At 31.4% G+C, this 27,443-nt stretch overlaps 1 protein-coding gene across 9 annotated transcripts in view; it reads left to right on the plus strand.

Moving 5' to 3' along the window:
- Positions 1–27,443, plus strand: part of LOC132936807 (protein alan shepard) — a 126,587-nt gene that overhangs the window by 92,095 nt on the left and 7,049 nt on the right. For 6 of the 9 annotated variants that reach the window (XM_061003582.1, XM_061003578.1, XM_061003581.1 and 3 more), the window contains 6 exons: positions 15,965–16,206; positions 18,459–18,511; positions 19,412–19,536; positions 23,873–24,030; positions 24,123–24,282; positions 26,723–26,977. In XM_061003582.1, the coding sequence (XP_060859565.1) occupies positions 15,965–16,206; positions 18,459–18,511; positions 19,412–19,536; positions 23,873–24,030; positions 24,123–24,282; positions 26,723–26,977 (993 nt within the window). The remainder of the gene's footprint in view (positions 1–15,964; positions 16,207–18,458; positions 18,512–19,411; positions 19,537–23,872; positions 24,031–24,122; positions 24,283–26,722; positions 26,978–27,443) is intronic. The other 3 variants (XM_061003579.1, XM_061003580.1, XM_061003577.1) reach the window with 3 other exon arrangements.

Below are 27,443 nucleotides of genomic sequence, written 5' to 3' on the forward strand. Positions count from 1 at the left end.
TATATATATATAATTTATTGGAATTTTTGCCACTTGGTATCATGTACCCGATACCTACGAATGGGGCCTATAATCATTAACACGACGGTTAACATTTTATACAAAACCAATTAGTATTGACATCAACAAATTACAAACTCATTTGCTAGGTAGTAGGTACCTATAAATATTATGTTACAATACTATTATAAAATAAATTAATATTATGCATAAATATTAAATTGTGTACTTACAATTTATTATTTTATTATACAATATATTATGTACTTACTAACTGTTATGAATTATGATGACTGTGTGTAACCCATTTAAAAGTAAGAACAACTAGTTAACTTACTAAACAATATAAATAATATTTAAAACTTAAAATTTAAATAAATAAAAATGTATAACTGATCAATATAATATTAACACCAATTCAAACAAAATAATATTTTACTATTTTAATACACACATATAGGTATGTATTATATATAGTACAATATGTTGTTTAAAGTCACTTAATATTGTATTAAAATTATCTTTTAATTGTTTTAAAATATTTATTCGCTGTGTAGTAACTGAACAGTAATAGCTTAATTAAGAAAATGAGACTGTGCGGTGACATTGGCATTATTGTAAATTATTACTGATTGACATTTTAATAATTAAGTGCATAATCAATACTATTACAATATCGTATGTTACAGTTTAATATTTTGTATTTTCCCTCGGAAAAAAAATACAATCATGATAAGATATTTTATATTTTATCATATTATATTCTCATAAAAATAACTTAAAAAATAGTTTATATTATTTTAAATGTATAAAAAAAAAAATGAACAGTATATCAAATAAACTATACCTAGTATAATAATTAAACTTTAAAATTAGTTTATAGTTTATAAGATGAACACATTTTCAAACTTCGTACGCCTACACAATATATTTCACTTTTCGTCCTATATCTATACACAATTTTAGGGACTGTGCCGCCGGGCAATTGATGTCATGTTCACGACAGGATTTTTCGATTTGCTTAATCGAATTTTTTTTCCATAACTCTTACACGAGTTACACGCATATCAATTATTATTATATGCATAAATCGCGAACGACTCGGATGATAATTAAGTGCACTGATAATTTGCACGCGGGTGAGCGAATTCAATTTGCTAAATATTTAACCTCAGATTACGAAACGACACTGCACGCTCGAAATTGTTACATATTATATTATTATTATACGTGTTATTTTATGTACGTCGTGCTGACGATGCAGTAACCTAAGCTAGCCGCATTATATGATGTATGCTGTACGAGATATAATATTATAACAGTTATTAGCTCATAAATATTTCTCTGGTTTTTAAGTCAATATCTGGATCGTATATATATATATATATAACCTATCATATTATTTAAGCGATTTCGGTAGTCAATCGACCAACGGACGACCGCGCAGTCATCCTTCTGGTAATAATACGTACCAATGTATATTATTTCCTGCAATAAATTATTACAGACTACACAGTCCCTTGCCTTTAAATTTCGGGATCATAATTACGGAGATTATAATATTATATTGTATTTGCCCTTTGGGCGCGTGCTGGTATAATGCTATTATTAATCTATATTATAGGTATATTGTATTATATGAGGTATACCTTTACACGAAACCGGGAAATCGCTTATAAAATATTATATTAATATAATATGGGTTTGACAAATGAGACGATCTTGCTCCGCATTTCTGACCTTTGTCATACTGTCTATTAGGGGCCCATTCATTTTGACAGTTTTGTAGATTGTTTGTATATTGCGTCAAACACACACACATAATACGCACTCGTGCATGCGAAAGAAATCGATTGTCAAACACACTGCAGATCTGAAGGATACCTCGGGAAGAAAAAAAAGACATTACCGTACAGTACCTATGATATATAAATAATATAATATATATACACGCTGGTTGGTATATATATAATATTATATTATGTGCGGTGTGACTGACGTACTTTTCGATCCTATTGATTGGCCGACAATCTGCCACCCGCTTTATCTAGGACCCGTGTGTAAAATATATTATACACATTATAATATTAGCGTACGCACAGTATACACACACACATATAATATTATAATATATATACATAAAGATTATGTTAGGTTAGGTTAGGTTAGTGTGTACCATATTATATGGTATTATCAATCATATCGATGTTGTTTTTCCTCGTACTCGTGTACCAAAAAAATATGCGTGTGGTCACTCCGGCAAAGCACTATTTTGAACACGCTGATCTATTATATTATTATGTCAAGTATACGTGCGGTGCTCCCCTGATCGGGGTTTGATCCTCCACTGTTTTGATAAATCGAGTGTAGAGAAAAAACCGCTGCTGCCGTGCAAAAAACTCGAAAAACGTTTTACAACATTTTAAATAGCTGCTGTAGGTGGACCTCGTTGAATCTCGATTGGTCGAGAGTAGGTATACCCTTTGTCGGAAAATATACGTCTTAAATACTTAGTATGTAATTATTGAGGGAGTCGATATAGTTGAAAGTCTTCTTCGGGGGACCAATTTATGTTTTGCAGTATAATGTCTGTACCTAGGGTACCATCGATTTGGTGCTAGACTGATGGATTTTTTCGCTATAATATGTAAATTTTTGAAATCGGAGTTTATTGAGTGTATATATTCATCTCCAGTCATATCCAGGGATATTAATGCCTGGTTAGGCAATCCGCTCGTGGTTAACTGAATGCGTTGCACACTTGCACCGGTAATTTTCCTTGGGTACATCATATCCATGCCGTTGTTGTTTTTCCTAGTGATGCTGTACCCAAAAATATCATTGCTGTATATGTGGTCACTATCCGGCAAAGCATTTTACAACGCTGACATATTATAATATTATGCCGTGTACGTGATCCACAACGGTTTTAATAAATCAAGTAGCGAGTGGATCAAAACCCGGAAACCGTTTTATACATCTTTTAATATTTCACCGCATGAAATACATGATTTTTCTAAGGTCAAACACTCTAAATGCATGATGTCCTTTACCGCTGAATAATGACCAGATGTCATAGACGGGGTAATAGCCCATTGTTATGCTATATAAACATCTAAACTTGTAATTTATATACATATTTTATACCGTACAGCTCTATGTACTGTGTATACATAATTACACGTGTATCTGTTATTGTTATAATAATTATTATTATTACCACTTACTAGTGAGTTTAATCGTTTTATATGAATGTATTTCAAATGGATTCCGAATAAAATGCGTGCAGTTATTGTAATGAAAAAATTATATTATTATAATAGACAATAGTGATGTAGGTACATCGTACCATAATATAGGTAGTCAGCTGTTTGATTTTAAAAGTTTTGGTTTTAGTTCGTTCTTTTTCGGTTACCTTTATTATATTATAATACGTAGCTACATTATTCAAATAATTGAAAAAATAATTGTTATTAATAGATTTTATCTTAGCGATAATTTGTCCGAGTTTCAAGGTTAATTCATATTTATTTTTTTCAATTTCCCACATTATTGCAAAACGCTTATTGCTGGTTTGTCTAAATAATAGTTATTTATTTAGCTTTGTCATTATTCATTATAATAGCAATAAATGAAAGAAAAAGTAATTGAATCAACAAAGTCTGCACACCTTTGGTAGTTTGGTCGAGTGAAATCATTATGACTTTGTCGATGACTGGATCGTATAGGTATTCGAATATTCGATCAGTATAATTGATACGTGTCAATATCAATATTATATTTTGGCGACGGAGTGTATATCATCGTTATAATATACTATAGACATTCTTTGACCATAGTCCATAGATAATAATGAAATCGTTAGTACCTTACATCAATATACTTAGCACATCATTTTTACATCACATATTTTCTGAACACGGATCCCATTATTTTCATATTGTTTTTGTACATAACCTCAAAAAACTCAATATATTAGTCCGTATCCCTTCTCCGAAAAGCAAAAACTGTCTCTCTCTCTCTATCTATCTATCTCTCTTCCCCATTATACATTGTCCTATCCATTCCTATACCTATCATCTATGGCCTTGATAATGTTCCACAAATAAATGTGCATCATCATAATTTCGCCTGTATAATACGTATACCTATTTATGAAATAATTTATTAATTATTATCATCCCGATCACCATGTATTTATATTCGTTGTACAGTTCTTTGTATTTTACAATATTCGTTGGACATCGGTGATTCACGTGATTGCGACACGCTCAGACGACGACAACATCAGTTGCTCTATTCGAAGTAGTCAGGAAAATTATATTATGATCGTCATCAACAGCTTTACGATTGGTGCATCGTTTTTTTTCATATCAGTTATCTGCCGGAATGTTAAAAATGTATACAAATAAATATACCGGTCAAAGGTTTCCCATATATTTTTTATAGAATTTGCTCGTTTTCGCGACGAATATTACGATGGACGCGACGACGATTTCTTCTTTTCTTTTATATATTACATATTAAATATTTGGTGACTGTCGGGGAATGCTCATCGCTATCAATGCAAATAACAATAATAAAATATATACATTTTTTTTTTAATCTATAACATTCAATTCACATTAACACGTGCGCGTATTGTATAAGTTCAGTCTATGTATAGATTATATAATTAAAAAACTAAATAAATAATAATTTCTACTGTGGACCTCATTAATTTACTGTTTCATAATATATCAGTAGTGTTCTATAAAAAAAATATGAATCATGAAGTAAGATGATAATTATATTTTCAACAGCCGCTTGTTTTAGAATATTACTAGTTAGTTTTTTCACAAGGAAAATCGTGTTTTATATTTTTTTAAATTATTTCTATGATTGTACGTCCGGCTATTAGGTCACAATAAACCATTTTCAAAAAGGTATATGGTAACTGCGGGACCCACTAAAAATTTTACATTAAAAAATGTCGACCCAGGAATTGGACCGCATTAAAAAACTTTAAAAAAAAAAACCGTAAAATTTTAAAGATTTTTCATTATTGAATTTGGTAATGGGGCCACTGATAAATTATTTTCTACAATTTCCAATGATATTTTCAAAACAGTTTAATGAAGTTGCAATGTTTCCTCCATATGTACGCAATTTACATTCTGAATCCATAACTTGGAATGCCAAATGTCAATTCTCTAACAATATAATTTGTTTTCAAGTATTTCCATTTACATTTCAAAATTAATTATCACACGTTACATTTTTTTTACTGTTTTATTGAATTTACAAATATAAATTTATATTAAAATTCGAATCGCAGATGCACTTGAAGGCCAGAAAATGTTGTTTAGTAGTTCAAGAGAATTAGATTATTGATGAAACAAAAAATTACGAAGAAAGAGAAAAAACCAGATTTACTTTTGTAAAATCAGCATTACTTATATTAATATTTTATAGTTGTTTTTGATTTAATATTGTAAATTTAATAATTATATGAGTATATTATACATTTACTGAACATATTTTACATTTATTTCGAAAAGTAATGTGTTTTATTAAAATTTGTTTATATAAATAATTATTACATAGCTATAGCCCGATTTTCGGGAGTATCCTTTAAAAAATGTATATTAATTTATTTGTGGTCTAAATAACCAGATAATAAAATCTAAAACATATTTATTCGAAACGGGTAGATATTAAATGTGGCCTAATTATCAACTAGCCATATGATTATAAATCATTCATAGGTTAGGGTAAAGCCGTAAAGGTTATATGCCTTATTATAATATTATGTTATGTCTGTTTCTATATTATATTATAACTATATATACCTTTTCTTATACCTACACTATAATAGTATCACGTTTTCGGAATTTAAAATTATAATGACAGATTAATAATAATAATAAAAAAAAGTTATGTATATAACAATATTGTTCGATCAATATTTTAATTATTGTGTCAAAGTCTGCTACAATATAAATATATAATTATATTTTATGTATGTACACGCCGCACCACGTGCATTAGTGGCGACCGTTTCCATCGGGTTTCGATTTTAATTAACTTTTTAATTATTTAATCTGCGAAATTAGGCATATTATGTATAGCATAATATAATATAAAACAGGTCGACCGCGTAAACTTCGTTACGCAGTGTCTCCTGTATTATTTTGTGCGTGTTTTTTTTCATTTTCAATTTTCGAACGTTTTCTCGAGACCGCATCGACGCGCGCCGCTACGCTCTTGTCATAAATCCGTCCTCGGTCCTCGTCAGGCGCTATATAATAATATATTTTATACATAGTAATATAAAATTATAATACACAAACTACACCGCACGGACTATATACAATATATATTTATATAATAGTGATATAATTATAATGAGAACAACAATGGTATCGTTTAGTACAGGGATTGGCAACTGTAGGCCCGTGCTACATTTCAAATTATTTAATAAAAATATAAAATGTTGGGATTTTACCGTGTTTTATTTTATTAAAATATAATGTTTATTGTAAAACGTAGATATGAATTCGTATCTAATATTATAATTTCTTAATATTATATTATTATATTATTATTTATAAGGGCATAGTTAATATAGCATTTTTTTCCGTTTTCTGTGTTCTCTGGCCTGCTAGAATTTTGAACTCATGAAATTGGTCCTCTTGTAGCATTGAGTTGCCCATCCCTGGCATACCAAATAATACGAGTGGATGGCGGCCGGGTGGGTGTCGGCAGTATCATAACAACCTATACGCGACGTCGTGTCTGGGTAAACAAAACGTAATATATTATTATAGCATATAGGTATATTGCAATATATATTGCATAATGCATATGTATACATAATATGACGACGGCGACGACGTGTGCTATCCTGCGAAAGCTGTTAAATTAATTTAACCACGTTTATATTATATCATGTATATATATATATTATATTGGTTTACATGACGAGTTTTATATAATATATACTATATAGCGCCGGATTAAGTCGTGAACGGTGTAAGCTATACGGAAGACTACGGACCGTGATTGACCACGGATGTAGAGACACCATGGTCCATGATATTTGTTTTAAATTATATGGTTTTTTCAAAACCGCAAAACACAAATATTATGTCTATATATTTTAATTTTATTATAAAATATTGACTTCAATATTCGCGAACCACAGTACGGTGGGTGACATATAGATTTTTTAATTTATTTTATTTATGCGTATAATTAAAATATAATAAACCACATATAATTTTATTTCATTTGTGTGGTTTAGCTTTTTGTTCATATATGTATGCCCAATAAGTTAAACATATTATTCTATCACTTATTCAAATTGAATAATTATGGTTTTTTTTTTATATTGGCTGAAAAATGTTAAAAGTTTGTACAATAAAACATAAACTTATAATAACAAATTAAATATTAAAAAAATTATTTCACAATAAAGGGTTAGTAAAATATTTGGGCATCAAAATTGTTCACAGCCTACGGGTGAAATCATAAGCTTAATCTGGGTCTGTAATTTAATACTGTACAAAGTGTTTCGCCGCTGTGTTCATCCCCAGTAAACCGATAAATCCATCTAATATGACGGAGATCCAAAAACATCACCGACATTTATATTATATTTTGTAGTCCATACTTGAATAGGGGCTGAAAAAAAATGTTATTTTCGTCTCGTTTTTTTTACTATAATTTTTAGTGACTATATATATTATGCTACTATTTGAAGAGTCGATTTACACATATATTCTAAAAGCTGAATATTACTATAATAATTTTGAGCCTAAGTATTAATTTAGGTATTCAAACAGTTCTATATGAACGTTTTAAAGTTTAGACAGTATATTTATATAGATGGGCTCATCAAGTTGGCCCGTGGGGGGGGGGGGGGGGTGTTGAACATGCTGATTCGCATCGTATATCGCGTGTAATATATTATTATTATAATATATATTGTACCTTATACGCGGAATACGCACGCCGCTATTGTAGGGTCTGAAATCGTCGGGCGCCTCCACCCCGCGATGTGCGCATAATATATAATAATTTATATATATATATATATAATAAACGCGATGGCTGCGGCGTCGCCGGATAGGAAAAGAAGTATGATTAATTAGTGAACATTATTTTATATATTATGTGCAGCGTGCGTATATACCTACGACTTCGTGCAGTATATATATATATATATATGTATATAATATTGTTTTTTTACGAGCAAAAATATAATACCCTCTCGGAGAGGATTTATTAACGAACTATTCAAAAAAAAAAAAAAAAAATTAAAAAAAAAATACCTATTTTTTTGACGAACGATTGTTATACGAGAGGAGACGTGCGTGCTATATACATCACATACACATAAACTCAGATATATATATATAATGACGCTTATGGGCGTGAAATTTATGCCACTCTTGGTAGGTGCTTGAGTGGGGAGGGACTCGTTCAAATGCCATTCGTGACGCCGCACCGTTAAAAATATTTGGTTTCCCATATTATTATTATATCGGAAGACGAACGCCATTTTCGTGCTGGGAAAAATTGCATTCCGTTTATTATGTGTCGTCGCGTATATAATATTATAGTCGTCGTCGTCGGGTTAACGGACGGCGTCTGTGCGCGCGTACATATTGTATAGCGGTCCCCAAAATTCCAACCAAGGCCATTATTACTGCAAAACGTGTCTGAATCTCGATTCCTGAACGGTAAACTCGTATTAGGTATATAGTCAATCCTTTTTGTATATATATATATATATATATATACCGTAGTAGGTATAGGCAGTAGCATATTGTATATAATAGTATACATCTAGTATTAATGTTATGTTATTATCGATTTCTCATTTATATATACCTAATGGTAGCTTAGGTAGATGTGCAGGTTTTTTCAATGACATTTGTTTTTTTTTTAGGTCAATTATTTTTGTAATTTTATCACTATTTATATTTTACTTATATTTTTACAATTATAATTTCAATCTATTATTTTTATATGGTTTGAATTAAGTGTATACTTATTATATTAATATAAAACCAATTTTTCACGATATTTGTACTGTATTGATTTCGTTTATACGTTGGTGGCTTTTTCCAATGGCTGTCTAAATAAGTTGTAATTTCATTGTTAGTACATATAAGAGGAGTGTGTGCTGCATGCAGTATTTACTAAATTATGTAGGTACTACTGTAAGATTCTCGTTTAAATTCTCCAACTTATTTTTACTAATCTAATGGGTGTTGTCAAGACTATTTCTATGTTTAATAATGTACTATTATTATTATTCTCTTTCAACAATAATTGGGTGTGTTGGTATTACTCTTACATTTCCAAACGTTTTTGTGGCATTCTTATCTATATATATATAAGAATATAGTATATAGTTTATAGTATATATATATATATATACAGATCCATACACCAGCATATTTTAATGTCCCAAGTATATAATGTTCTAATAATGTGATAGTCGACCGCCACAGGTATTCGTTCGGCATTCCTAAGTATGTAATAATAATAATAAAGGTTAGGTATGACATTTATGATATTATGTTTCAGTTATTAAAAAAAAGCAATATTTCATTTTACGCCGTATTTAAGGTGCGCGCTTGTGGCAAGACGAATCTGAAAACTCTGAGGTTTTATCGTAAAACTTGCGTATTTTGTATATTATAAATAAAATGATATCATAACTATGGTCATCGTACGGTAAATAGTATATATTAGGTACCTATATTATATTATCAGGCTTTCAAAAAAACTATACAATACAATCGCTGAGAAAACCGAACGATAGTTACAGCGCACCAGACCACTGCAACAGCAATGCCACATAATAATAAGTACCTACCTAATAATAATATGGTCTCTCACGTGTAACACCTACTCATAAAATACATATTTTGTTCGGAACCACATTATAAAGAGTTGTATACATACATATTTCATTAAATATACCGCGCAGATTACAGGTGTTTTTTTACGTACCGGTAATTCCTGGTTTGTACCGCTGTTGGGTTAACGCACCGATATCTGCGGACGTTAGACGATTTCACGCGTTATTGTTTTTAACACGCTGTAGGTACTTGATTTCAATTCCGGGCATAAATGAATTAAAAGTTGATGTTTAAAACTTTTAATTCAAGTTAAGTTATAATTTTAACTTCTTAACTTAATTTATTTGTATTTATATGAAATTAATAAACAACGTGTTACGTCAGTACAAACTATGTTTAATGTTATACGTTAATTTATAAATAATTAAATAATAAATATGATAAAATAATTATTAATGAATTTGGGGCATGTGAACTTAATCCATTATAAACTTTAAGAATGCACATAAAATATCGAGTATACAATGTACTTATAAACCATATATAGGTACCTAAATGCATTAAAATTAAAAATATTTTAAATCATTGATATTATTAATTAGGTATGACATACGTATGTATACAGAATGTGTAAAATATTTATAAAACGTACATTTATTAATAAATAACTCATAAAATGTCTGTACAAATGTATGACTGATGAAATTTATTGAAAATACCTATCAAAAAATTTCAAAATTGAATTCATTAGTTTTTAATTCAAACTTTGTACTAAGGAAGCTAAGTAAGAAGTAATGCATTTTTCTACAATTTTACAACCCTATTGCCCCTATTTATGAATAGTAAATTAAAAAATAAATTTACTTCTTAGTTCTTGTTGCTGTTCACCAAGTTTTTCAATAAAAATAACTTATTTTTGATACCTATTACTTGGGCATTTATACTAATTATTGGCTTTATATTTATTTTAAAGAAATGCCCCTAACTCAACTCAGTAGGTAAGTCTGCAATTGTCAATTGTTAGTTTCCATATACAACTCTTAACTTGACCGAGTCAAAAAAATATAAATTAATAAACTACTAACAATAAATGTTTTCTAATTTGTTTCCATCGACTTAACTATCGGTAGGAAAATAATATCGTCAACCTGCCTAGCCGCCCTAGTCTGACCTAATTTATGCGCACTCGCACAATGCAGCACACGAGTGTATTGCATTGTCTTACCTACTATATTATGTTTTGTGTACATAATATCATTATTAAACACAGCATTATAACCAATTGCGTTGGCATAGACATTACAAGAAGACGACCAGGTTCACGACGATAATCCACTCGCTGATTTGGTCCAACGAGCCCTGTCTGCGTATCATAATAATATAATTACGCTCGGCCGCGTAAAACGTATCTAATATGTATATAATGGTGTCTTAAGCACGGCGCGTACATCACTCTTGGCGGCTATAATTATAACGCTATATTATATTATACTGTTATGATGATGACGTGTAACTGAACTCGCTCGTCGTCTATGTGGGTGTGCGGGTGGTGGGTGGGTGGGGGGGGGGGGGGGGGGCGGATGCTACGTTTCCGCCAGATTTGAATAAACTTTCGATTTTGTAGTTTCCGCCAAAATCGATATTTTATGCCTGACGTTCAAAACTTGTTACAACAATATTAGGAGGTAGGTACCTACCTATACTATATTATATCGTATGCCGATGGATTTTAAATTATTTGACTAATTCACATTTAAAAACCGCTGACTAATCAAACCTAGTGTTGAACCTTTATTAAATTTGGCGGATGCAAAAATGTTTTTATTTTCAGTGGAAAACAATAGGACTCGTTTTAGTTATACTACCTGATGGGTGTAGTTCGCCTTTTTTTTAAACAATTTTTTGCTCAAAATACTAGGACTCGATATATTATATAGCACATTTAGGCATTTACTTGCAAAGTTGCAACCCATGCAGTATAATATATTAGGTTGTCTATAATCTATAAGCCATGATTAATTAAAAGTAATACAACTTAAAAGTATATCACTGAATTTAGATATGTAATACAAAATCACGTCTCGTTACCCGAACGATATGGTTTTATTTAAGTCAACATATTATTATGTTTATTAAATAATCGAAATTTGTATAATTGGGAAATTGTGATTTTATAATCTGCATTTTTATTGGGCGCAAATGAGTCATCGACGTCGTTTTTAATGTGAAACATTTGAAATGTGCAGCGTCAACTAGGTGTGCTTTCCATTACGCTGGCAGAATTTATTATAATATTTATACACTTATAAGCTATAATTCGTACAATACAAATCTGTTCTTTATTATTTTTTTTTTTAATTACTTCTCTTACCACGCTTTACATTTTAGTTTCAAATTCTGAGTAGTGCAATAAATGTATTGTAGATGAATAAATGGCTTTTTTTTTAATTTTTTGAATTGTTGTTATTTCTGAAGACACTTTTTCTATATTAGAACAAATGCTCTGATCGACAACCTTGATGGAATCTTGTTGCAAATCTATTGTTCATATATTTTACAATAATTGAGGGGGAAAAAAAGTACACTTGAGAACATTTTAATATTACGAATTACGAATTACGGTTGAAATAATTGGTGCTTTTTACATTTATAAATAATAGCATACTTTTTCAATTTTATATTCCTAAACAATATATATTTCTCAGAAATTCGATGTAAAAAATAATAAGTCGTATCTAAAGAGTTTAGATGAGCGAAACGTGCACCAACAGTTTGCCTTTTCTCGATCCGTTGACGTTATATTTAAATGCTTCTTACTACTGGTTTGATATTCGATTTTTTAAATCAAAATTCTCAGTATTTTATTCTACTTCAGAGTATGAGATTAAAAATAAATATTAAATGAACATTGTCTTAAAGAAAAAAAATTGAAAATCATATCGATACAAAATTATGGCGATAAGTTTATAATTTGTTGATCAGATATTGAGTTATTATTATTGCAGACTTCCAAAATCTAAACATGTCATTAACGCATTAACTTAACGAGAAAATGTTGTGTTAATTTGTGATGAAAGTATCACAATGTATAATAACATGATTTAACATGTATAGATAACTACATCGTCGTCGTGGGTTGTAATACCTATATAATTATATATAATGACAATAATAATAATAATAATAATAATAATAATAATAATGATTATTATTATAATACCCTGTGGCGGCGGCGCCAGTGCTTTCGATTCGGTGCGGTTTCCGCGTACCATAATAATATTATATTATAATTTTATATAATCGGGCGGCGGCGGCGGCGGCGTGCACTATTGCCGAACGTTTACGACTTCCATCCCGACGGACGAACTTTGGGCCCGTCGTTGTATTTTTTGTAAATAATAAATCACGCACGGCACGTATAACCGGCTACATGGCGTATATAAAATATGTACGATAGTATAATTACATTGTATGTGTGTTATTGCAGTGTCGCGTTATCGCCAATTGTGTACTTATCATTATTTGCAGACGGGTACGTGTACGCGCACAGGGTGATTCACGACAGTTTCGCTCGCCTCCATTTTTTCCCACTCCAAAAATTCGTGTTCGGACTCTGAGTTTTGAAATATCTATGTATGCTCGCATAGGACCGTAATAATATTTTATTATATCAAAATCACCTTGTTTGAATTTCGATTTATAAATTACATTTTCCGCAAAAGGTCGTCTGATTAACAGTTTACGGAAAACATCAGGCGATTCATGCATTTGAAAAGGGAAGTTGTTGTTATCACCACCACGAGAGACTATCCGCTTAAACGGTAAAATCCGAGTATTTGAAAATGTTTGTTTTAAAATCCCCAAAAATCAGAATTTCAATATAAATTCACCAAAGGAATAAACGGAGGTGAGCATGCTCGGTGAATCATCCGGTATATTTAATTTATCATTGATTTGTGGTACTTTAATGTTTATAATTTATATTTTACACGCGTTGTGCATAATATTATATATGATATATTATAATAATTATTGTCGCCACGATATAATATATTTCGACCGATTTCGTTCTTATCGCCGACCGGGTCCGACAACTCGCGGTCTCTGTGGTAATATAATAAAATTATTCCCAGCGACTGTTAATTTTTGAACCGTATACTATATAGTAGTTGTAGCAGGATTCCCGCGATCCACGCACAATACGATCATTATTGTTGAACACAACTTGCTTTCGTTATATTATTTTTCTAGTCCATTCATTCGACGCGAGCATCAACGCGGTCCCAATAAAACAATAGGATATTGGTAGTAGCGTAAAGCAACAATAATTATTGCCATCGTATTCGGATTTTTATATAACACTATGCATACCCTATAGAGACGATAGATGTTTGACTTTTATCGGTTTTCTTTGTATTGTCGCCATTATTGTGGTCCGGTGATCGTTTGATGAGTGCGCGTGTGCACGTGCACTATACACTCGGACTCTGTAAAAAAAAACCTAATCTAGCCGAGTGAGTCGACGAAAATCTTGTATATATATATATATAGGTACGACGCGGTATCGTGAGATGTAATATTATAATATTAGGTACCTACCTACCTATATATACATAACATCGATAAGGAAAAAAACAAATATTAATTATTGAAAAAAAAAAAATAAAACGAACCACGCATAGTAAAAACCTATGTTGAGCCCAGCGATAAGATAGGTACCTACATACACAGCTGTGTATGATAATAATAATAATAATAATATACAGCATATTATGCAGTATTATAGTGGTTTCTCGCCGACCTTGCACAATATTATTGCATTGAACGTTTGAACTAGACTATATAATATACAGTTGGCACATTATGCATAATATATGTGCAGGTACGTTATTGTATGCACACTATATAATACACAACTGGTCGTTGAGTTTCAAAAGAAAACTTTGCCTATTTTGTTTTCCGTTCGTCGTCGACTCCAATGTGTGTGTGTGTGTGCTAGTTTTATTTTACAAGCGGCTTCGGACAGACGGGCGGAGAACGGTGCACAGTTGAATTATACGAGTTTGTTGCGAACGAATATAAGAAGTGTACTTATATCGTAAAAATATGTGTGCGGGATGTATTATAATAATATTATACCCCGTATAATATGACATACGCTACCGCCATCACAGCAGTGCTTCAAAAAAAAAAATAATAAAACATGAAAGTAAAACGGATTTTTTTTACTAACCGTAGGCACATCCACCCACACTGTTCATTTCGGTCTTCAGACATTTTCGTTCGCCTTTTCAGTGCCACGTAATAATAACATAATAAAGTGTGGTACTAATATAATACATAACTACCTATTATACGAGGGCCCGCGCAGTCGAAACGATGTACAGATCGTGAAGTATGATATAATATATTACAATGTATCTCTATGTAGATTAATCGGCAAAAAAAAATTCAGAAAACTTACATCAAATTTAGCGAATTTGTACATTTTTATAAAAATATTTTAGGGATATTTTTTCAATTTTAAAAGAATGTACGATAGGTGTTCAATTTCTCACCTTCTCGAAGCCTTTGTTAAATGTGTACATTGTACAATGTGTACATTACAAATATTTGTTTTCCATTTATATTACTTTTCTAACCTATTCTTAAAATTTCTCATTGGGAAAAAAACGCATTGTTATATATTGCATAAATTAAAACTACTTACTTAATGCATAAAATAAACAATTCAACTTGTATAATGCAAGTTCAATATCAACATACCCACATCATAATACTGCATTATACAATGCCAGCCAAGTTTCAACTTTGGATGGCAATAAAATGGAAAACAATAATTAGGGCGTGGACATAATGTTAGTAATATTACTACGTCGATCGGCAAAAAATACATTGGTGCATTGAACTTAAGGAATTCTAAAAAATTTTTAAAAATCCCATTAAATTCACTAATAATCATTATTACAGTAGTACCTACCTTATGACTACATGGCTAGATATTTGTAAGCGTGTTGGAGGTTTTCTAATACGGAACTGTTGTGCGGCTGCAGTTTAATTAAATATATGATAATAACGAATTTGTTTGTTTTTTCCCTTTTATACAGTACACCAACAACAGCAACAACAGAATACCTACGGCCTCGTCGCCAGCCAACACCAACAGCAGCTCGAGCTCTAACACCAACGGCGGTGCATCGTTGCAATCGTCCAACCAGCCGACCACCAGTTCGCCGTCGTCGGAATGTCAATCGGCCCCGCCGGCACAGCAGTTGTCCAAGACCAACCTTTACATACGCGGATTGAACCAAAACACAATGGACAAGGATTTGATCACCATGTGTTCGCAGTGAGTACCTATATAATAAATTATATTAAAATTAATATTATAATAATTAGGTATTAAAGTTATTGAGTTTATGTGTGGTCTATATGAGTGTTACATGTTGAGTACTTGAGTATATATAAATAATAATATACCATTTATATAACTTCAATATGGTATATAGTTACCTACAATTATAGCAAGTGTGTTAGACATTAGTTGGGAGTGGATTATTACCTATAATAGTGACACCGAACGATCAAACAGCTATTAGAGCTAGCTGTAGATATACAATATATAACTTACATTAATAGACGAGTACTTGAGATCATAATCAACTCGACATCATGAAAATTTGAAAATAATTTTGTAGTTAAAAATTTATTTAATTTTCAACTTTAATAGCTAAGACTTGCAAAATGTATACAATGATGCTCACAAATTGTTCTTATACGGAAAACTAAACATCTCAGAAATACAATTGCACTATTTATTTTTGTTTTCAAGACATTTCCAGTTTAAATTGAAATGAAATTAGATATTTAAACAAGAAATATAATGGTTTTTTTTTTAAATATTATTTTCAAAACTTTTAGCTCGAAGTTACACAATAACGTTTACCAAATACCAATACAGTTTACTAGGTAATACTCTAAAGTCTAAAGCAGTGTATTGGTATAATATTATGCATGTATATATTGGGTACATTTTGTTTTTGTTATTAAAGTTCATGTGTATTATGTAAGTTAAGAACGATTTTACAATGTTTAAAACATTTTCTAACTTATATCTTTTAGCTCAAGTCGATATATTATCTTATATGATATTATGTGAGTGTTTAAATCTTTTGTATTTTACGCAATCCCATACAATATTATATTGTTCAACCTTCAACGTATTGAATTTCTTTGAAATCCGCTTATACTATATTATTGTTCTCTAGGCTTTAGCTCAACAATAACTAATGTCGAAAATAAATAATTATTATACATAATAAATAATGCATCCTCTCAAGTTACAAAGTAATATTTATTTAATTTCAAAGAAACTTATAGAATTCTATTACGTATGGGACATTTGCGTACACATAAATATAATATCATATTTAATTATTTTTCTTATTTAAATCATAAGAACACACATTTAATGATTTTCTAATGAGTTTTACAATAACAAGTTTATAAATGTATACAGTGGAATTTAATTACCTAATTCAATTAACTCATGTTTAAAATAAAAAACTACACATTATATACATGATTTATTTCAACATATTATTACCTAATGTGTAATTTCAAATAATCAGTCTAAGGTAGAAAAAAAATGCTACCACGTATTACCATGATGTGTACATTTAGTTATTATTAAATAATATTAAGTATCTAGTTCCTTAAAAAAAGTACTTTGTACATAAAAGAAAAATCTCATTTAAGAAATCAATGAACCTTACAGTCAATATATCATATTTATATATTTTATATAATATTGGAGCAAATACTTTTAACCACAAAAGTAATCACGTATAACAAAGCTTTTAAAAGAGATGAATAAAAAACTTTTTTAATCGGTTGGTACTTTGATTTTCGTTGCCGTTACAAAGACGACATATTTTGTTAATTTCAAAATATATTTTTTTTTATGGTATTCCGTGGTTACCGTCAATTTATTTTTGAATATAAATATATATTTATATATATGTTATACGCATATTCAACCTGATTTTTCATGTATAAATATATTATATATATAGCAGCGGTAGTTTTAAGTTCTACGTATAAAGGGTATATTTGTAAGACTTTGATTTATTCAAACTTTTTGTCGTCTTATAAGGATTGCTTTTACGGATGTAATCCTCGCCGCTCGGTTTTTAAACTTTATATTGGAATTCTCTTACCCTATCACCCATACACACTTTTTTAAACCAATATTGTATCAACGTTTTCTATTCATTATTTTTATTATTATTATTATTTTATTATTATTATTTTCATCATTCAACGACAGTTATATATAATATATAATCAATTACATACACATCCATGATTTAGCGTAGTCAGTCTCGGGCGATAGCATGGTCTGTTTTATCCGCCCACCGGATCCACGATGCGTGCTTGCAGAGCGTCTTGATTAATATGCTCTGCTGCTGTACACACAACACGGCATGACATTATAACATATTACATTATTATACTGCCTAACTTTGATGTGCTTCAACTATTACGTTGATACAGTAGAATTTCATCTAAAATGTTTTTATTTTTTTTTCTCCAATATAGATACGGCAACATTGTTTCAACTAAAGCGATATTGGACAAGAACACTAACAAGTGTACGAGCGACGTATTGTATAATATTATTATTTTCGGCGATACCTCGAAGGGGAGGGACCATAAGGGGAGTTAAAACAGAGACGAATGTGTATGATTTTCAAGGAAGTATTCGAAAAATGTATGTGGAAAGGCATGTATGGGGGATGATATAGTGTGTGATGCAAATAGGCACTTACGATCGGTGGTACAATAAATAATGGTGTTTTTGAGGATGAAAAAGAATTATCTAGAGATGGATGCAGTGGACGGAAGAGTCAGGTATTTTGTATGTCAAGATTGAAAATTGTATATTTTTTAAAGGGCTGTTGCATGAGAACCATTCGTGTTGTATGGATCAGAATGTTAGGCAGTAGACAATAAAACAGAATAGAAGACGATTGTAGGAGATATGATAATACTAAGAGTGATGTGTGGAATGATTTAAGATAATAGAGTAATAAATTAATTAATTGGGGGTAGTGTATAGGAGTGGCTCCAATTGTAGACTAATTGAGGGAAAATAGACTGAGATGGCTCGGCCTGCATGTTATGAAGAGAGGTGACTCAGAGAGAGTTAATGTAGGAGGAAGATAGGAGAGAAAGACCAGAGAAAAGATGTATAGACAGAGAATAGAGAATGACACGAAAATAGCTGATGTGAGTAAAGATACGGCGTGCAAGGGGACAGAGCCCTATGGGAGTGTATAGGACGAGCATGGCTGACCCCACACATAGTTGGGAGCGAATGGCGAGGAAAAAGAATAAGAAGATTCACGTCATTATACCAATACTATTATTGAAATTATTCGTATTTTTTTTTTTTACAACATACGTCGTCCCTTCGTCAATATAAGTCCCTATAGTTCCGTGACCCTTCTACTCTAACGGTATTCTTTTGTGTGTTTGTGCGTGTGATATAGGTTACGGATTTGTCGACTTCGAGTCCGGCTCGTGCGCTGACGCCGCGGTCAAAGGTCTGCAAGCAAAAGGTGTCCAAGCCCAAATGGCTAAAGTGGGTATTCCAGTTCAACGTAGAGCGGCCACTGTACGTTTGTTGCATGGATATTATTTATACTATATATTATACACTTATTTTTTTTTAAACTGTCGCTGTCAAACAGTATATACTAGTATAATAATATGTTTTTCGTTTTACGTTTTTCTCTCACAACGATAATATTCGTAAACATAATATTGTCGTGCGTCCATATCGTTACATACATTTAACCACATGTGAATGTACACGCTGTATCTGTTTATCTGTATTATTATTATTGTTATTACAGTGTGAGCCTATATATCTGCAGTGTCCGTGCTTGTGTCTGTGCGTGTGTTGTTCTATATTATTATTATTATGTATTATGTCGGGCGTTGTGAAACGAGAGAAAAAATTAAACATTTTCGGCTCATTTTTTTTCAGGGTGGGTGTACTTATATACATAGAATACGTGTATATAACACGATAGTAATAATATCGTGTACGTTCCTACCTATACAACTACAGTGTTGGCGGTGGTTGGTTGGTTTCACGAAAAATAATCATATTATACCTCATTCTCAGCGCGTCTTTAATCTTTATATATATATATTATGTTTGTACTTTTATTTGTGTTTCCAACAATGTGTCCCTAAGTGGTTTTCAGTGTATTTAGTGCACGCGCCTATACGGTATAATAACCGTACGGTGACCGCATACAGATAACCCCTAAACACCGCGCCGGCCGGTATAGGTGCGGGTTACAACCATGCCATTGGCAATGTTATTCGAAAATAATATTTTGTATTTCGTCTTTTCGTCGAGTGCCCTCGACGTGTGTTTGTTGGACGCTACTGCAGCCAACGTATATAATCGTCGACGCCGATCAGCCAGTATTTTCAATCATTTCGGACTTATCTATAACTGATGTCTGTATAGTTGTCTACATAGGCATTAAATATTTTGTTTCCAATTCGAACGTCTCAAGTCGTATATTCGTCATGTAAGTGGATGACTCACGGGCGTGTCCACACTCGAATTGCTTATTATATCTATATCATTTAATCGGCATCATTATGTTATAGAGATTAGAGAGACGTATACATAAAAAATCGATTTATATAATTGTACGACCGACGTATGTATATTAGGACGTTGTTAGGAAAAAAAATACAACCCACAATATATTACATATTTTTATGAAAAGACTAAACTATTGTATATTATATTCGATCCACCGATAACCTGTAATTCATTATGGTGGTAGACGCGCATTTTGAGTTGTAAAAACATATTAATATTTGATATACATCTAAATATTTTAACATGACGATTACTTTTTAGTTTCTTCGTTTGAGTTCTGTCTTTCTGAGGTTTTTGTAGTATAAAAAAAATATACATTTATTTTCTTATCATGAATACACATTAAAAACCCATTATTACTGAACGTTTATTTTAAATTATTCAACTAGATACCTATTATATGGAGCTTAAGAAATAACAGGAATGACGAGAGAACTATTTTGTTGACAAATTATTAATTTTAATTTGCTTCACTTTAAAACGTGAAAAAATAAACTATACAAAACAATAAACAAAAAAAAAAAAAATGTGTAAATGTAAAACATAATTTTACATGATGTGCCATGGTAAAATGATTTAAATTGAACAATCGTAGTACAAAATTGAACTAAACTTTTCCTCTTAAAAAGTACATAATTGTTTTTCTGACTCAAGTTGAATTCCGGTTTGAACAGTATTGCCTTGTAAAACTTATAATAATTTTCCTAATAACATGTCGGCAGTTGTCGTGAAATTCAAATTATTATGTTCGACAATGTTTTTTTTTAATACTTATTTTATCATAATTACTGTCATTCTGAAGGTTACTCGATATCGGTCTATAAACGAATTTAACCAGATGGTATAGTAATTTATATTGAAACTGAAACGGTTTTTTTTTTTTTAAACTTTGTTACTTGTCACATTTTCCAACACTTTAAACTGCTTTAATACACGAGTTGGCAATTATTTTATTAGGGTTCGTCTGTTTCTATAATCTAATTAACTTAAAAATGTATTGACGTAGTCCAAATGTAATTTTAAGTAGTTAAAATGTATTGACGTTTGCACTCGTAGCCCATGGGTGTTATCATAGGAGGGAGGATATGGGATATAGGTATATCCCACCATTGACCTTTTTTTATAATCCCGAATAGCTGGTTATTTTGGTAATGGAGTGGTTTTTCAATGTTGTGTGCACTACACTGTAAGTGGCAAATATTAATTAATAATATGTATTTTATGATAATTGACAAATAATTTTTGATCCGTTGTCCTTTTTTGTATTTTTTACTGAGTATCAACCATTTGAAAAGCTTGTTACGTTAATTTACTTTGGCTTTTAAATTTAAACCGTTATTAATAAATTCTGAACTAAAACCAAAAAAACTAAATAATCGTGAATTTCCTAATACAGCCGTAAAATATCCTTTATGATTATGGAGTCTTTGAATGTTTTCCAAAATTTACCAAATACCAGTTATTTAAAAAGAAAATCGACAATCGACATATTTACTGTAATAAATGACAGTTCATTTTTTTTTTTTTAACGAGGCTAGGGTAAAAATAATATATTTTATTGAGATTTAACTTATATTCTTCTGTTATTGTGAGTGGTGCACAAACCTCCTAGCAGTGGGTATGACCTCGAAGAAAACTTTTCAATCAATTTTTCTATCCGCCTCCATTAAAAAAATCCCCAGAACGTCGAACCGTCGTATCCATTTATATATCTTCAGATAAACAGTGAAACGGTAACGTAGGTCTTGAGTCCGTTTTCTGATTATCCTTAAATAATGATTAAATTATTTGATACATTTTATTTTCTACTCCGCGGGAATTTATATTCTTTGTTAAAACGATTTATTGTACTTACGGAATTCGCTTGAAATTTGAGTTTTTATCTCGTGACGGTCTCGATCGGTCTTAATCGGGTGGATATAGCTATTGCGTTGAACACATCTGTGCTATAGAAGCACACGCTGCAAGTCCAAACGGTCAATAGTTTAATTTAATTTGATGGACTGGACGAATTAGGCGAATACTTATACAGTTGGTACAGCAGAGTAGTGGTGAATTTTCATTCGAAACGGGTACCTACTTATATATGTTTGAGACTCGTAATCTCGTCAATCTCCCAAGACGGCCGTCGTGGGTCATGTACACATTATTCGCAATATTTTCAGAAATCAAACTCTAAGCCGCAACCCATTGTTAGAATCACAAAACGTCGTGTGGTGGCAACGCGCGGGACAAGGAGAATAAAGAAAACAGCGAACTCGGCTTAAAAATCAATAGTTTCAAAACCTCTCGAGTAATTTTGAAACGCTAAATCTACTTATAGACGTCGTCGTCGTTAATACTACGCCTGCGATGTATGAGTAGACATTTAAACCGCGGTTTACAATCTCTCTGTGTCTCTTTATCTCTCTCACTCTCACTATCTTTCGCTCTCTGTCTCTTTCTATCTCTCTCTCTCTCTCTCTCTCTCTCTCTCTCTCTCTCTCTCTCTCTTCCTCTCTCACCCTCTCTCTCGGGCCACCTCCCCGCCTACGCCTCTGTTGTATTGTCAATGCGTTCGCTTCCATTTTCTGTGTACTCAACGCTTAATGATAATATTGTCTTTGCGATTGTGTTTGACTAATGGCCATGTGATTATAAAACTTATTGGCATATACCGCATAATGTAAAATTACTCGACGTCCGAAACGTCTGAACAACTGTTGTACGCTCGCTAAGAAGATGCGTATCAAAAATGTTTGCTCCTCGCCCGTCGATTTGTTTTCCCATAAGACATGCCATATAATATAATATTATTACTTTGTTATACGACTGCAGAGACGCGATTCGTGTCGACGGACGATCTGCAACCGTTAAGCTATATTTACTTCTATCCGTCTTCTTGCGTTTGAGCGTTATTTTGCGCTTTTTTTTGCGTTTTGATCTTTTAGCAACAATAAGTACCTATACTGCAGTGTTTCGCTTTCAATATCTCTTACACTATTATATTTCGATGTGTTTATATTGTATATTTTAGTTTATTTCTCTTATACGTAAATCATAATAATATATTATGACACGTTTGGAGTTCCTCCAATAATACATAATAATACATATGGTATAATATGTATTGAGGATTTATTTTTTATTGTGTTAGAGGATACAACATATTTACTCACATACACGCACAGACAAGCCTATGTGTGTGATCACTTGATTCTGGAGGACATTATACACAATAACGATAATGAATATTAAATTTCTTTTTTACTGTTTGGCTGTTTTTACGTTGTTCAAGAAAAAAAATGTTTTCAAATAATATTGTATGGTTTAATTTTATTAGCAGCAAGAACAAGATCCAACCAACTTGTATATAGCCAACTTGCCGCCGAATTTCAAAGAGAACGATTTGGATACGCTATTATCGAAGTTTGGTCAGGTAGTATCGACTAGGATTTTACGTGACACAAATATGGTCAGCAAAGGAGTCGGATTTGCTAGGTAAATTATATAATAATACTCATTATAGGTATACAAACGCGACTATCTCTCGCCAAGTAGTTTTTAATATTTTGTCGTTTTTTTGTTTTCAGAATGGACTCTAAAGAAAAGTGTGAACAAATCATCCAAATGTTCAATGGCAATCCATTGCCGGGATCTAAAGAACCGTTGCTTGTCAAGTTCGCCGACAGTGGTCAAAAGAAGAGAAACCCTAGCTACAGATCAGACTCTCGTTTGTGGAGAGAATCGGAGGTACGTTTCGAACTTTGTATATTATACGCTTGTCACGCACAGTATCCATCTAATTAAATTTTAACTCGAAATTCCATACGTGATAACATTGTTATGTGGGTGGTATAATCGAAACGAGATCGTTTCAATTGTATACATTTAATTTGATGGCCATGATTATGGTGATGACCGATACAGTAGTTGACAATTTATTATCCTTGAAGTTCAGTATATCTATTCTGTATTCACTTAATATATTATTCGATATTGAGGTACTATATCAGTATCGTTATAAGTTGCTCACACTAGTAATGGTGATTCGTATATATATATATTATATTGGGCATTGTCGCTCATAATATACATTTAAATTAACTTTAAATAAATGATTGATTACAGTTTTATAACTTAACATTTTTAATAGATGATAATTTAAAAATGATCAATAGCAATACTATTAATACATATTATACCTTTAGTGTCGTAATATTCAATATTACTTCAGAAATAAACATTCATAAAAAATAAATTTAAATTCAAAAATTAATACTCATGATTTCATTTAAAATCGATAGAAATTATATCAAAGTCTTAACCAATTCAGACCGGGTAACGAACTTATAAAGTAAAACAATTTAATTTATGGTATAATATCGGTAGAAAAATTTTAATTTATTAGTAGGTATATGTTTCGTAATTATGGCAGAATTTATATCATTTTACATATTTTTAGTGTTTGGTATAAAAAATAACTAGTTTTTATCAAAATGCGTTTCGTGACCTAATTATTCAGTAAACTTATACAATTTTCATATTTTATGGTTTTTGCATATTTATGGTATATTTTAGGATATTTTTGCATTTTTAAGGCGTGTTTTAGCTTATATATTTACTATACTAGGTAATGTACTACTTTTTATATTTAACTTGACAAATCATTTGATACAAAATAACTGTTCAAGATTTTATAAATATGAGCAGGCAAGATGATAACTTTTTTAGCGTGGTAAATTTCTTAAAATGTTTATAGAATTATTTCAAACATAAAAACACCGATAGCCATAATAATTATAATTAATTTAAAAAAGAGGCTAAGGAACTTACATGAGTAGTAATGGCTTGATTAGTATGGGAAAACAATTAAAGTGAACGTTTTCTTTTTTTTTAATAATGGTTTTCATATTCTGACGTAAATTTCAAAATTATTAAAATTTATACAATTTATCCGAGCATATTATGATGGTCACTTTTAAGGCATTACTGCGTGCATATTTCATAGATTTAGTAGTATGGCATATTAAAATTATCTGCCCAACCTCCCTCCCAAAAAAAAAAATAATATACTAAAACATCGCTAAAGTTAAAATTATATAGTGGTGTAAATATTTACCCCGTGCGTGTAAATATGACATCCGAAACTATTTGCCTTACGACGGGTTAATCTCATTTTCAATACAGTATTTACACCCTTTACGAAGACGTCAAATTAACGTAATTCGAGTCCAAAAACCCCAGTTTGTGCTAACCAACACCACTCCACATATAATATTTATAATAGAGTAGCCAAATTAAATTGCTGTATAATTATTATCTGTCAAGCAGCGTTATTATCCTTTGGACAGTACAAATAGGTCTTGAATAATGTATGTTTAGACGTTTGTAAATGTATAATGTTTTTTTATTATTATTATTTAATTAAATACATAAAAATGTTTGAGTCGATTTATAAAATTATAACAAGCTGCAGCTTCACAGATGTGAAACGATTGTATAAAAATTATTCCGTAATTTCATCATAATTATTTTTTGAGCGCTGTTGGTTTGTGTCGAACAATTGTAATAAATTTAATTTAGTGATAATGCATTAACCAATAGCGTTAACGTTCATTTTTCTTAAAAATACCCCTCTCTTGAAAATCGGTTAAGTACGCACGACATGACGTCCTCTCAAGGGCAGAGCTTTGACCCACTACCCACATAAACATATATTATTATTATATTATAGTATTAAGTTTAACGAGCTCTGTCCGTCCAACCTATAAATCGTTTAACACTAATTGTATTATTTATTTAACATTGAGGCCCGGATGTTGATAACTTTTTTTAACATCTTAAACTACCAATATTTTCATGTAAAAAATGTCTTTTAATCTTATACATTGATTAAAATCATTGTCAAACTTCAATCAATTAAAATATATTAACTGCATAGATGTTAAGATCACAGTTTAATGTTCATTGTTTACACGTGTAGTTGTGATTTTTATTCATTACGACTATAGGATATTTTTTTTAAACATCTTTAGTGACATTTCCAGAGCACTAAAAAGTTCATTAACATCCGGGCCTAAACTTTTATGATCATTATTATTATTGTTGTGCATTTACTATGTATTATACTTAAATCTTAATATAACTCTATTAATTGTGTAATGTTGTTGTTATTGTTGTTGTGTAACAGAACGGCGGATGTGTGCGATTTCCGGTACAGCACTATATGTTGCAGGGCTCACACGTCGGGTACGAAGCGGCCCACAACGGTCTGACCGGGGCGGCCGGCTCGCACGTCATACCGGCCACCGCGCTTGCGCAGTACGTCGGTCGGCACTACACCACGCAGGCGTTGCCTGCCCACGGATACTCGATCCCGGCGTCCACGTGGCTGCCGCAATATGTGATGCAGCCCGCGCCGCCACACCATCTGGCCCAGATAGACGTATGCGCCATATATACCTAACCTAACCTAACCTAACCTACACCTTACCTATAATAACCATATATTATTGTCGTGTTTCCACCGCCTGCAATAGTATTACGAGCTCTGGGCTCAATTTAGAAGCGGCCCAAAAACCAACATTTTTGACGAGACCCCTCGAAACGAATAAAAAATATTTCATTTGTATCAATATTTTATCAGGGATAGTTAAATCAATCATGACTTAAAAACTACACTGAGACTTCTTCCTTGATTTTAATTTTATAAATTCTTGTATCACTCGATCGTTGTGATTATTATTTTCAAACCATAATTTTCAGATGCCAATACCATAGGTGCGCAGTTAAGTTTTATTGTGTGCTAGACGTTCTATATTTATTTTTTATTCTAAAAAGTTTTGAAAACGCCCCTTTCCGTTGAATGATTAGTACTTGTAATAGAAGATTATGTTTTCAGAACAAAGTTG

Source organism: Metopolophium dirhodum, chromosome 1 (genome assembly GCF_019925205.1).
Source record: "Metopolophium dirhodum isolate CAU chromosome 1, ASM1992520v1, whole genome shotgun sequence".
Lineage (NCBI taxonomy): Eukaryota > Metazoa > Arthropoda > Insecta > Hemiptera > Aphididae > Metopolophium > Metopolophium dirhodum.